This window comes from Dermacentor variabilis, chromosome 10 (assembly GCF_050947875.1).
Source record: "Dermacentor variabilis isolate Ectoservices chromosome 10, ASM5094787v1, whole genome shotgun sequence".
Lineage (NCBI taxonomy): Eukaryota > Metazoa > Arthropoda > Arachnida > Ixodida > Ixodidae > Dermacentor > Dermacentor variabilis.
Genome location: NC_134577.1, coordinates 126,846,635 through 126,861,228, shown reverse-complemented (window position 1 = coordinate 126,861,228; position 14,594 = coordinate 126,846,635). Strand labels below are relative to the sequence as shown.

At 49.1% G+C, this 14,594-nt stretch overlaps 1 protein-coding gene across 1 annotated transcript in view; it reads right to left on the bottom strand.

The window, feature by feature from the left end:
* LOC142559411 (glutathione hydrolase 1 proenzyme-like) overlaps positions 1–8,002 on the bottom strand; it is a 124,433-nt gene extending 116,431 nt beyond the window's left edge. Inside the window, exon 1 of the mRNA XM_075671009.1 lies at positions 7,693–8,002. Within this exon, the coding sequence (XP_075527124.1) occupies positions 7,693–8,002 (310 nt within the window). The remainder of the gene's footprint in view (positions 1–7,692) is intronic.
* Positions 8,003–14,594: the final 6,592 nt, after the last annotated feature.

Genomic DNA, 14,594 nt, shown 5'->3' with positions numbered 1-14,594 from the left:
CGCTTTTTAAGACACAGGAGCGCCGGAAACGCGTCCCTAAAGCGTCCACCAAACGCGTCGACTATGGCGTCCGCGATTCGCGTGGCCAACGCCATAGTAGACGCCGCCGTTGTCTACGATTCCAAAACTGCAATCCGCAACTACTCGAAAGGCCGAGTTCATGAACCGGCACTGAAAATTCTCAATCATCAGACCCCCCTCAGACCAATTAAGCTCATCTGGGTGCCCGCGCACGCAGGCCATCCAAGCAATGAGATGGCCCATTCTATCGCTCGAGTAGCCGTCAACCGAGCCACGCCGTCCGATGACCTGGATAACGCCAGAGAATATCCCGAGATCATCCTCCACTACTGCGAAATGCGGTTGAGATATCATCCCCCAGATAAATCCTTAAAAAAATTCCAACAAAGTACCTGGCGCCAGCTGCAGGCACAAACTTTTCTTTCTCCAGCTTTTCTCGCCCTGGTTCATCCAGGCCTACATCGACAGGAATGTACGCTCTGCGGCGCGCCTAGAGCCACCTTCCATCACATAATGTTCTTATGCCCTGAGCTCCAGCCACCCTCTGAGTGGCAACTCACCGACGTCGAGGGATGGGAGACCGCGGTGTCTAGCTCCAACCGAGCCGACCAAATACGGCTGGTGGACTGGGCTCTGAAGGTCGCCGAGGGCCACAAACTCCCGGACACCCTACGCGCTCCTGAGCCCCCTCACAAGTAATGTTGTAAAATGGCTCAAGTAATAAATGTTGAGGACAATAAGAGGACATCGAGGCACCCTAGCAGTCGCCAGAGAAGAACGCCCGTACTCCCTCGCCTGAACCCCCTGCGTCGCGCGAGACAGGAGAGGGCACGCAACCGGGCCGCGTTCCTTGCTCGCGCACTTGACATTGAACCAGGTTTGCCGGCTCACCGGGTTCACCGGGCTCACCGTCACAAGCTTTCACTCATACGGAACCTAACCGCGACTCCGACGCCGACGGCAGAAAGGCGCCTGGAGGGCCCATATTGTAACGGGGATGTTTGAAGTGCAAACGGACTGTATTTACAATATGAATATGCAAACAGAGTGAATGTGGTTAAAATTGCTCACCAGCAATAACACACAGCAGCTAGTATCTCGCGATTTTCTTCCTTTCTCTTCGTTTATCCTTTTATAACAGGACTGCCGGGTGCTGAAGCACCGTCTCGGCCCATGTTAGGTGAAGAACTGCAAGCGAAGTATGGCTTTCGCCCCGAAACGTGCACGATGTCAGCAGACGTCGGACTTGAGGTTGGATCTAACTGCAGCGGGGAGATCTCGTAACTTACGTCGTTAACTTGACGTAGGATTTCATAGGGCCCTGTATAGCGAGAGAGAAGTTTCTGGGAGAGGCCGACCCGATTACGTGGGCACCAATGGAGCACACCCGCACCTTGGGTCAACTTAACCTCACGATTGCACTGGTCGTAACGCTCTTTTTACATATGCTGCGGGGCTAATAAACGAGATCCGGTGACTTGATGTGCCGTGTAGGCACGATCGATTACTTCACGAGCCTACTCAGTTGCAATACGTGGCACTGAATGTAGGATGGTGTCAAAGGGCAATGTGGAGTCACGGCCACAGAAAAGCAAAAAGGGTGAATATCCTGCGGTATCATGTCGGGACGAGTTATGCGCGAATGTCACGTAGGCCAGCGTGGCGTCCCAGTTGCGGTGATCGTTGCAGACGTACATCGACAGAATCACTGTGAGTGTTCGGTTGGGACATTCCGTAAGACCGTTCGTTTGTGGGTGGCAGGCAGTGGGCAGGTTGTGCTCAGTGGTAGAAGAGCAGAGGGGATCGTCGACAACTCGAGACGAGAACGAGCGGCCATGGTCTGTTAATAACTGTCGAGGTGCACCGTGGAAGAGAATGATCTCGTGGAAGAGAAAATCGGCGACTTAGGTTGCGCAACTAGTCGGGAACGCCTTTGCTATCGCATAGCGCGTCACGTAATCAGCACCGACGGCGATTTACTGATTCCCCCTAGTTACCTTCGAAAAAGGGCGAAGCAGGTCAAAGCCTACGCGAAAGAAAGATTCAGGGGGAACTTCACTTGGCTAGAGTCGTCCCGAAAGTGACAGGGGCGGTTCCTTCTGGCAATGACAGAATTCGCAAATTGGCACCTAACGACGCAGAGCGGTATCGACCCGGCCAGAAGAACGGGTGGCCGACGCGGTCGTACGTACACCAAAGTCCTACGTGTCCCGCCGAGAAGTTGTTCGAGAACGATGGATAGCAAATGACGAGGAAGGATAAGGAGGAACTCAGGGCCATGTGGGTCGATATTGCGGCGGTAGGGGATGCTGTCTTGCAGCTCGAACATGCGGCGCGTGCATGAGTGCTGCCACATTGCACTGCGGTGATGGCGGGCTGTAAGGATTCGTCGTGTTGTCGTTCAGCGTGCATGTAGTTCATGACGTGAAAACAATAACGTAGGTCACTGGATCATGCGCTAAACATCGTTGTTCTGCCTTTTATACTGATACCGCCGACGTCGCTGCTTAATTTGTTGGGATCTCGGGCCACGAGCTTCGTAGTACGGCCAAGGTAAATATACCTGGTAGCGAAGCTTCCATAGGAGCCCATACGTTCAAAACATGGCGGTCCATCTGCGGTTCATGGGGCTTAGCGCCATCTGTATGTGGTGGGAACACTTCCGGCGGAAGAAAAAATAATGTGACGCCATGTCCGTTAAAAGCAGAAGTGACGTCATTTTGTTTTCGAAGGCGCGAAATTTGTTTTGTTGTCCTTCCTTTGGAGCTATATATTCAAATTCAAATGCCCCGCCATTCGACTTGATGGGCGTTCCGAGCTTTCAGCGTGGAAAGCGATGCAGGAAAAGGCAGCCATACGGTTGTCGAAATCGCATCCCTGCACAGAACATACTTTCTTTGGAGGCCGACGAAAGCTTTAGGTGTAGAGTGCTGATCCTATTGTCGGATGCCAAGCCCGTCGGCCAGCGCAGTCACACGAAAACAACTACACAATTATCTGGCGGTCGTAACTCACTACTTTTGACTGAACAGATTAAGAAGCTATGAAGCTACCCGCGCCACCAAATTCACAGAAACTTCGACAAGCAGGAAAGCACAAACTGTGAGGGGGGCGTATTTCAACAGGTGACCTTTACGAGTGCGCCTTTCAGCCCATTTCAAGACGTGCATTGCATTGCGAGTGATAGTGGCGTCAACGCCCCCTGTAGCGATAGGCGCTGAAAAGAAATGCATTTATTAATAATAATAAAATGAAACTTGTATTTTCTTAACTCGTCACGAATATATAAAATTGACTAGGAATCTTATTTTCGTTGAATGAATCTAATTGTGTCTCGTTTGAATTAAAAAACGCGTTTTTCTTTCCCAATATTTGTTCCCTCCAAACATAGTCGCGCTTCAATCGCTTCTCCCATAACCCCCCATGCTGATGTCGGTGACAATCTGTACTGAACCGCTTTTCGCCCGAAGCTTCGCGACCTATTTGAATCGACCTTGGTACGGCTGGGATCAGCGCATCGTAAACCACGGTGATCGCTGCGGACTGTGCTTGCGTCGAATTCTGACTCACGGGATACCTGATTCGGAACCCGCCGGCGGCGATCACCTACAAAAGGGCCATGTGGATTGCGCATCGTTTGTATTTGCGGCGTTTGCGACAAACGCTAAAGATCGTTCCTGTGCCTTTTACAATGATAACATCGACGTCACTGTTTAAATTGTGGGGATGTCGGGCCACGAGCTTCGTACTACGGCTGTGATCGGTGCATCGTAAACCACGGTGCATCGACGCAGCCTTATAATGTGACTACTATGGACTGTGCTTACGCCAACTTCAGGCTCACGTGACCACTGATTCGGTACCCGCTGGCGGCGATCAGCCACAATAGGGCTCTGTGGATTGTGCATAGTTGGGATTTGCGGCGTTTATGAAACGCGCTAAACACCGTTATTCTGCCTTTTATAGGTGAGTGTAGGTTCATAGCGTTGTAAACTGTACCTCAGTGCACACCACAAATCCCAAGCCCAGTGTCTATGATTATATGTTTGTAGTATGGACGTTGACATTGTCACATATTGAGCACGGATAGGTAGCTATAGCCAATGAATACAGTGGCCGCAGGCTTCGTTTTCATGCAGCTGCTGGGTTCTTTGCTACATGGATCCAGAGAGGGGGACTGATTGTTCTTATGTTTTCTGACGCTCATCTCGTAATCGGCTGTGTTTTCATTGAAGCAAATCCCGCCCCTGACAAGATAGACAGGGTTCTAGATGCCCTAAAGAATGCCGAATCTGCGCGTGAAAATATTTCTAAAGGAAATTAGCAGTAAAATGAAGGACATTTTATAGGTATACCTGACCTTAAGAAACGCCTTTCGAAAGTGGAAGCTTTGCTAGACGATTCTTCGTGAAATGCCACAGCGTTATCCGAAGTCAAGAAAGGCGTCGATGACATCAAAAGCGATCTTTCATCCTTTTCTGATAGGCGGGATTCTGAATCTAACATAGTTAAAATCGTTGATGACATCAACAATCGCATGCGCAGAAAAAAAATGTTGATACTGAAAGGCTTGCCCGAGGCAGGGAAAGAAGACTACGAGGCTTCTCAAGTTGTCATTGCAAGCTTCTGCAGATATTACCTTGGCCTCGAGGTAAGGAATATTGAACGTGCACATCGCATTGGATCTCGCAGGCAAGGGCAGCACCGGTCAGTAATAGTGAAGTTTCTACAGTACTAGACAAAATACAGTATTGTGGCTAATTCCTACAAGATAAAAAAAATTGAAAATAAAGGTTTGGATAGATGAGGACTGTTCTCCTCGAATACAATTCGTGCGCAAACAGCTACGCGACTTTGCTCGAGCGAATTGTCAACTCGATGAAAGGTTTAAACTATCCTCCTATAAGCTAAAGATAGGCAGGATATTATATTGATACTAGCATTCCGAGGGCAGGGTCGTGGAATGTGTCCAGCGAAATTTAAACCCATGACGCAGTCGCCACGTGCAGAAAGGCACTGGGACACCTACTTTTTCCATAATTTCCGCCAACATTCGTAGCATTCTTAACAAACATGATCAGCTTACTTCCCTCATTCACGCTTGTAATGCAGATATTATAATCAGAACGGAAATGTGGTTAACTCCTGAAGCTAACGATTCTTAGTTACAAACTTCAAATGTATTCACTGTTTTTCGTAAAGACCGTGTGGATAGAAAAGGAGGCGGTGTCGTAATAGCCGTAAGAAAGCATATCACGGTTAAACCCATTCCTAATGACAGCATTCTTGAAACTATTTGGGTTGCATCCTATTTACCAGCTATAACTTTGGTTATTGGGAATGCTATAGGCCACCTGACCTCCTACGAGATTTTTCTGAGGATCTGCAGTCTGTATTAGGCTCCGTCCAATCCGAATATACTAACTCTCCCATAATTTCGGCCGGCGATTTTAACTTTCCAGGGATAGAGTTGCCTGCTTTATTATCCCCTAGCAATCGCCAGACACGCGATTGTGCAGATTATGTTGACCTTTTTGGTTGATTTCAGTTGTCTCAACGCATCAAAATGCCTACGCGGCACAATGCTATTCTTGATCTGCTTCTAACAACACACCCCGAAGGTGCTACCGTGGATGTACTAGAGTATATCAGTGACAATCGTGTCATGCATTGTACCTTTAAAACGCAAACTGTGAAGAAACCGCAAAAAAAGAAGGTTTATGACTATTCTAAAGCAGATACCGAAGGCTTATACTATGAAAGCGAGAGAACTAAACTTTTATTTTCTGAAACGGTAATCCGAGTCCGAACGCGGTTCACCCTTGGTGGGAGGATTCCTTATTCCAAGAACCCTCTGGCTTGGGCTGCCTCCTTGGCCCGGGCGACGAGATTGCGTTGGTCTCGTCGGTGAGTAGAGGCGTTCTTGTGCTTCTATGGGGCGGCCTTCTTTAGGGTCGACTTGTGGAGTTTGTGAGGTAGGGTCTGCGCATGTGTCATGCAGTGGGGAATCCCGGACCGTGTGTTGCAGGGTGTTTAGAGCGTCGCGATGGCGGCATGTGTACAAGTACTGCGTAGGATACAGTCTGTGCATGATTATTCCGAGTACGTAGGTGTTGGTCTGTATGCGTCGCAGGATGACTTTTTCCTCTTTGCTCAGATTATTGTGTGGTGAAGCGTACGTTCTTCTGCTTAGTCGGTGGTGTTGCAGAAGCACTGAGTACTTTAGGGCGATGTCATCAACGTTGGTGGCCTGCCCAGTGTGCGATGGCAGGAAAGCCCGGCTGGTATGCTCGCGGCCAGTGGCGTGTGCCGCCTCATTTCCTGTCATGCCCTGTCGGCCTAGAACCCAGTTGATGTGGTTATCGGGGGGTGGGGCGCGTGCAATGTGATTTGTAAGTATTTTGAGTGCAGGTTCTGATATGCGTCTTTTTTGATTGTTGCGAGCTGCTGCTTGGGAGTCTCTTAGGATCACTGCTACGTCAGGGCAAGTTGTTATTACCAGAGTGATTGCCGTTTCCCCTGCAGTCTCAGGGGCTCTTTCTCGGGTGATGACAGCTGCAAGTTCTTTGCCTTGGTGATCCGTGACGCTTAGGGCAAAGGCATTTCGCTTAATATACCGGGCAGCATCGGTGTACCTCGTATCAGAGTCTCTCCCATAATTCTTGCTGAGTGCGCAGATTCTGCTTTGCCGACACCCCTGACTATAAATTGGATGCATATTACGCGGCATAGTTGCAACACTGATACAGTCCCGGACTGAAGGTGGGATTCTTGCCTTCCGGTCTTTGTCTGCAATGAAGCTTTCACTGTAGTTGAGTTAGCGCAAAACTGCACGTCTGGTGGGTGTGAGCTTGAGCCGCTCTAGTTGGCTGATCTTATGAGCCTCGACAAGCTCTTCCCACGTATTGTGGACGCCGAGCTTGAGGAGTTTCTCCGTTGATGACATGGGTGTGAGGGTCAAGGCTACTTTGATTGCCTTTCGAATGACGATATTGAGTTTTGATTTGTGCCGGCTTAAGCGTCAAGTAGGGAGTTCCGTAGGTGATACGGTTAGTTAGGAGAGCTTGAATTATGTTTAGTGGGTCGTGCTCCTTGAGTCCGTTTCTTTGGTTTGTGATCCTCTTGACGAGGTGCGTAACTTGTGACAATGTGCGTTGGAGACGAGGGAGAGGGGCGCCCCTGATCCGTCCTTGTGGATGTGAAGTCCGAGTACGCCAAGAGAGTCGACTGTAGGGATCCTCGTTCCGTTGAGCGAGACGCTAGGATGGGGTTCGATGTAGTCAGGTGGTCATCCTCGAGTTCGTGCTCTCAGGACGAGAAGCTTCGACTTTTCGGGTGCGCAGTGGAAACCGCAGTTTCGGCGGTATCTTTGGATAGCACCGACGGCTTCTTGTAGATTGCGTTCTTTTTGTCCACTAGGAGGTGCTTTGGTTCAGAGCGTGACGTCATCGGCGTAAAGGGCGTGACATAGATTTGGGATGGCATCCAGTTGTTTCCGTAGCTGGATCACTGTGATTTTGAAAAGGAGGGATGAAATAACTGATCCTTGTGGAGTTCCGTTGTTGTGTAGCCGAAGTTTGTCGCTGCAGAGGCTGCAGACGCCTACTGTTGCTGTTCCGTTGGTCAGAAAGCTGCTGATGTAGTTATAGATCCGGGCTCCGCAGCCTGTACCTTCGAGGTTGCGGAGAATGTCTTCGTGGCTCACGTTGTCGAATGCTCCCTTTACGTCGATTGCCAGGATTGATGATTTGCGTCTGTGATCGAGGTAGTCAAGCAAGTCTCCTTTGAGGAGCAAGAGTACGTCTTGCGTGGACAGATGCTGTCGGAATCCGAACATGGTGTGCGGCAAGTGTCCGTTGCCCTCGAGGTATGGTGTTAACCTGTCGTGCACCATGCGCTCGAGGAGTTTGCCCCCGCAAGATGTGCGGGAAACGGGACGGAGGTTTTCAATGCGAAGGGTTTTGTTGGATTTGGGGACCATGGTGACCTCCGAATGCTTCCAGGCCGCTGGTAGGTCCCCCTTTTCTCAGCAGTCGTTGTAGTACTGTAGCAGTGCTGTAGTGGCAGATTGCGGAAGGTTGCGTAGGAGCTTATTAGTTATTAGGTCCTTGCCGGGACTCGTGTTTCTAGTCAATTTGGCTAAGGTTGCCTGGAGCTCTGCCTGGGTGAATAGTCGATGGAGATCTGGGTTTGGTGCACCATCGTACGTCTTACGGCTCGCTGATGAAGTGGGCTTGTCGCTGCTAAGTTTTTGCTGAAGCTCACGAAGGAGATAATGCTCCGATCCAGCGTGAACGTGGATCAGTCTGCGCAGATCTTGCCTCTGTTGCGTTTTGGTGCGATAGGTAGCTAAGAGAGCGCGTAGGAAATGCCAGATTTTCTTGGTACTGAGTGTCCCTTGTATGCTGTCACAAAAGGTGTGCCAATGTTGCCTTCTAAGTTGCTCTGCGTAATCTTGGGCCTGTGTGGTGAGAAGGGTGATTCGTTGCTTAAATTTTTTATTGCGCTTTTGCGTTTTCCACCTCTTCAGGAGGCTTCTTTTGGCATCCCAGAGATCTAGGAGATGCGGGTCGACTGCAGGGGTGTTGGTGCTTAGCTCTGAGCGTTTTGAATTTTACCGGTCATTCATGCAAACGTATGAGAACTGTTCATTGCAAGATAACTGGATTCGTTTTCGTGAAGAGTTGTTAAGACTGCGGGAGAGATACTTTCCAAAACAATGGATCTATGAAACAACATACAAGCCATGGTTTACTCGAGAGATTAAGCGTTATTCGAATAAAAAGAAACCTTTGTTTCGAAAAGCCAGAAGCGCAAAATCTGTTGACTATAAGTCAGAATATTTATCGTTTTCTAAAAAATGTGCATTACATATTGAGGCTGCCAAATATCAGTTTTTCAACCAGGATAATTAGCAATTTCTAAAATCAGATCGCAAAAAATTTTGGAAGGTCATTTCTCCCGCACCTACAAAAGAGTTACCTGTTTTTGACACTGAGTCTGGTGCTGCAATTGACGCTATGGATGGTGCTGATCGGCTTAATTTATTCTTTTGTAGTGTATTTAACGACGAAAAGCTTCTAGATATGTTTACACATGTTTCCGATACTTCTCCATGTATGGAATCTATTACTGTGACAAGTGATGGTATTGTAAATGTTATTGAGCGTTTGCCATCGTTTTCTAGTCCTGGTCCTGACGGTATTTGTAGTGCGCTACTTAATAGTGCGCACCTCAGTTTAAAAGACAAATATAATTTGACAGAATAAAATCTTCAACGAGTTGCCCTTTGGTCAGTTGTGACAAGGCCACAAAGAGTACAATGAGCATTAAAATCTCCTACTAAGACAAATGGCTCCGGTAACTGATCTGTTAAATTTTCTAAGTCATTAGTAGTAAAATGTGTGTGAGGTGGAATATATAGTGAGCAAATGGCGATGGTTTTGTAGTATAGAATGGTGACAGCTACGGCCTCTAAAGGAGGAGGAATAAACTTTATTATTAGAAATGAGCCGACGGTAAAATCGTCCGAGGTGGGCGGCGTCCCTAGTCCAGGATGCCGTGGGCCTGAGCTGATAGCTTGGCCCTGCTCACCAGGCGATGGGTGTATTTAATTGGACATTTCGGGTAGGAGTGCCGCCCTGCACCACTATAGCCACTCCACCTGACAAACGGCTGGAAAATTCATGGTCCCTTAGGACAACGGCGAAGCCTCTAAGGAATTGACTGTGTTTAGGGCCTAAGTTTGTTTCCTGTAGCCAAAATGCGACTGGCGAAAACTTATTTGTTATGTCTTTAATGTCAACCAAATTGTGAATCAGTCCTCTACAATTCCAATGCATGATAAAAGCCATAGTGGCATAAGTTAGAATGTTAATTTATATATGTGTACTTAGCAACTGCAGATGACATTTATTATCGGAAATGCACTATTGGAAGAACGGTAACCGTTCAGGTTACCGGTCCCCTTGTTCGCGTAGTTATTGTAAGCTCCTCTTTCTTAGTGGGCTCCAGAGAGCGCTGATCTTTTGGCGTCGATGACGCCGGAGGTTTTGTGCCCACCTCCATAGCCTTGTCCGAGGCCCGCGATGGTCCAGAACGAGGCGTTGAGACGCGCGTCTCAGGCCTGGGAGTTCTATTTAGCCTGGAGCCTTGTGGAACCGGGGTCTGCAGGCCCGTGTTTGATGATGATGATGATGATGATGGAACAGCACTGGCTGCTGCCACTAAGGGGGCGGATGGAGTTACTACTGGGCCCGTGTCTGCGGTCCCTGTAGACTCCTGAGACCACTGCGGTGCTGTCCCCTGCTGCACCGCACTGGCGTAGGTTGTTTGAGGTAAGTGTGCTAGTTTCTTTCTTCATAGAAGGAAATCTCTTTCACCGTAAGTGCAATTATCTCTTTTTCTTTCTTCCAGCAAGGACAAGATCGTGAATACGCTGGATGATCTCCTTTGCAGTTTGTACAGTGTGGAGCAGCATTGCAGTTCTCCGAGTGATGGTCATTGGCGCTACACTTTGCACATGTCGATTTACCTCTGCATGATTGCGATGCATGTCCGAACCTCTGGCACTTTAAACACCGCCTTGGGTTTGGGATATATGGTCTTGCGTTGATCTTCAGATAGCCTGCTTCAAGCGTAGTAGGTACAATAATGGTACCAAAGGTAGGTATAACTTGTTTGATTGGGATTTGTTCGTCATTTCTTCGGAGAGTTATTATTTGAACCTTGATTACATTTTGTTCTTGGAAACCTTCCAGGAGTTCTTCATCACTCAGGTTTAAGAGATCTTCTGATATTACGCCCCTGCTTGTGTTAAGCGAACGATGTGCTGAGATTGTGACTTTGATGTCACTTACACTGGCGAGATCAGCGAGCTTTTCTACTTGGTCTTTGGTTTTGAGTTCAAGGAGGAAGTCCCCACTTGACATCTTTTAAACCTGGTATTGTTTTCCAATTTCTTTCTGCTAGGCATTTTGCTGCTAGGAATGGGGATATTTTTCTTATTGGCTGAGGTCCTTCACTGTGGATTACATGGTAGCGTGGGAATGTTTCTACGTTGGTTTTTAAAGTGAAATCAAAAATTGCTTCGGTGCGCCCTCTTTTGCTAGGACGATCTGGAAGGGGGGGAGGAATGCATTTGCCATGTCATTCTTAGAATATTCAGCGGCGATGGTAGCCACCCACCACCGAGCCCAACAAGGGGAACGCTACGAGGTTTGGAATATACCTGTATGCGTCAGCTATACAACGCCGCAATAACCTAATATATATACCCAAGGTTGGGTAGATACACACGGTTAACCCTTGCTGCCTGGAAAATGAGAAGTAAAATGAAGTGAGTAGAAGACAGTAAAGATTCAGAGTGGGAGAAAAAGACGAAGAGTGGCGATTGGAGGATTTCCCCCGGGTGGGTCAGTCCGGGGGGGCCGTCTACGTGAAGCCGAGGCCAAAGAGGTGTGTTGCCTCCGCCGAAGGGCCGTAAAGGTCCAAACTCCCGGCATCGGCTCAACCCCCAGGATCCTTTTCCCCGGACACGGCTAAGCCACGCACGCTTAAACGCGGGAGGGTCCAACCCTCGTGTGCTCGGGTACGTGGTGTCGCAACACACCAAACGCCTGCTGACGCAGATGCCCCTGCGGTGTGATGCGATGTGCTCCGATGATTGTGGTAAGGGGCATCGTGAAAGAGCATCGGCATCTCGGTGCTTCCTTCCGGACTTGTATATGAAATCGAAATCATCTGCTTGTTATCTGAGTACCCAGCGGCCAAGGCGTCGAGACAAGTTTTTGATTGTCGACAACCAGCATAGGGCGTGGTGGTCGGTCACAACCGTGAAATGTCGACCGCGGCGATAAGGACGAAATTTGTGAATGGACCAGACAACAGCCAAACGCTCTTGTTTGGTTATCGAGTACTCATTTCTGCGGAAGAGAGAACGCTGCTTGCATATGCAACAACCTTTTCGCAATATTCATGGTCGCGCTGCAGCAGTACGGCTCCTATTGCTTGACCACAAGCGTGAGTACGCAGTAATGCGGGCACCTTGTCATCAATATGACAAAGAACATGTGGGGATGTTAGTGCGCGCTTGAGTTCCTGGAATGAGGCTTCACACGGATCGTTCCAACCCAAAAAAACTGGAACTAGCAAGAAGCTTGTGTAGGGGCGAGGCAATGCTAGCGAAGTTTCGGATAAAAAATTGAAAGTATGAGGCGAGTCCAATGAAGTTGCGCAGTTCTTTTACACGAAGTGGGCGTGGAAAGTTGAGCATTGCGGAAATTTTCTCCGGATCGGGCTGGATGCCATCTTTGATAAAGAGATGACGCAGGACTTTAATCGTTGTGCTAGCGAAATGGCACTTCCTCGGGTTTAGTTGAAGTCTGGCATTAGAAAGGCATGTGAGCACTTCATCTAAGCGTTGCAGATTGTCAGTGAAAGTTGAGAAAAACACTATGATGTCGTCTAGGTAACATAGACAAGTTTTCTACCTGAGGCCGTGAAGAACAGTGTCGATCATTCTTTCAAATGTGGCGGGAGCATTGCATAGACCGAAAGGCATTACGTTAAACTCGTAAAGACCAACCGGAGTAGAAAAGACGGTCTTCGTCCGCTTCGCGCATTCTAATTTGCTAATATCCGGAGCGAAGATCAAGGCTGGAAAAGTATTATGCGCCTTGCAAAGAATCAAGGGCGTCATCGATAGGGGGCATCGGATATGCATCCTTACGGGTGATCTTGTTTAGCGCGCGGTGGTCAACACAAAATCGTACCGATCCATCCTTCTTCTGCACTAATGCGATGGGTGATGACGAAGAACTGGCGGAGGGACGTATGATGTCTCTTTTCGGCATATCGGCGACGTTCTCCTCGATGATTTTGCGTTTCGCCAAAGAGACTCGGTAGGGACGACGGCGTACAATAGTCTGGCCATCGGTGCCGATACGATGGAAGGCAACGTAAGTCTGTCCGAGTGACGAAGTAGCCATATCAATGAAGGCCTGATGCTTCGTGAGCAATTTTAGCAACGCTTCACTCTGAGCAGCAGTAAGGTCCGGACTTATCACGGAAGCAAGGGCAGATGATGCAGTTTTGCCCTGTTGAGGAAGAGCTTGCGAGGCGGCAAGAGAAGGCAGGGAGACTGGCTGGGTATCCACATAACAGGTCACTGCGGAGCCTTGAGGTAGGAGGATTGTCTAAGTGGTCGCGTCTAAAGCGATGATTAATGCAGAGGTTTCTTTGAACTGCACCAGGCAGGAAGCGAAGACAATTGCACGAGCAAGACAGCTGCCGTAACGAGTGATGAACTTGTCGCCATTGGTGATGTCCGTAGAAGAGAGACTTATGATTTGCTCGTGGCCGGGAGGCAGTACAGAATCAGCAGCTGTGAGAAAACACAGTCGTGGCTCATCGGCACTACCGCTGCAATGAACTGTCTCGGTTATATATGGACTACACGTTCACGGCAAGAGATTAAAGTGGACGCTGACGAGAGAAAGTCCCAACATAAAATTAGTTCATGAGTGCACTGGAATAAAATCGCGAACTTAATGGGATGACGGATACCATCAATGAAGACGCGTGCTGTACATTGGGCTGATGGTCGAATGATTGCTCCATTAGATTCAATCAGGGATGATCCAATATAAGGCGTCTTCGCTGTCTACAGACGAGAGCACAGGTCCGCACGCATAACAGATATAGTAGCTCCCGTGTCAATCAGAGATAACAAGCGCACACCCTCCACAGACACCAATAACCTGTTCGAAGGACGTTCAGGAGGAATTGGAGCACTTCGCGGCGATGCAGCTTGCCCTCCAAAAACTACACTGGTTAGTGTTCCGGTCGCTGGACATGGAGTTGGGAGACAGGTCGTAGTGGCGAAACAGAACGTCGGAGCGGCGTTGAAGAGCGGTGTCTCCAGGCCCGTGTGTTGTGTGCGGTGTTGGAGAAGTCAGACGGAGATGAAGATCGGCGAACGGGAGGCTTATCGTCATAAATGCGGTAGGCGCGAGCAGGTGGCTCATCGCGTTCAAAGGCAGCGTAACCACGGCGTTCGTGCTGCTGGCGGCGTCGGCAAAACCGGGAGATGTGTCCTCGAAAGCCGCAGGAATAGCAGATAGGCCTCGACGAACGCCAGGAAGGGTAGCAAGGCGGGTTCGGAACTCGGGTGACTAAAGGCACCAGGTGATCGGAAGCAGGCGCAGGTGGTGCGATTGGAGACGGCGTGGCTGGCATTACAGCAACCTGGGCGTAAGAAGCCGGTTGTGGGCAAGGAAAAGCGTTGGTATGGTGGGCGTTCTTCAGGAAGGCAGATTTCTCCTTAATAATGCCGCGCAGGTCAGTAGAAGCAGGTTGGACGTGAGCGCTGCTACAAGGGCGTGAGCCATGCACCGGCAATTCCTCACGAATTATGACTCGAATGACAAACTGGAGCTCAGTACTGTTTGCCAGAGGGTTATCGGAAAAGTACGGTTTCAAGCGGATTGATTGCAGGGCGTCGAGGCGCTGATAGATGGGGATGACGTCCGACACCGTCGAAAGGTTTTGAGCGGCGAGAGCGTCGAAGGCAA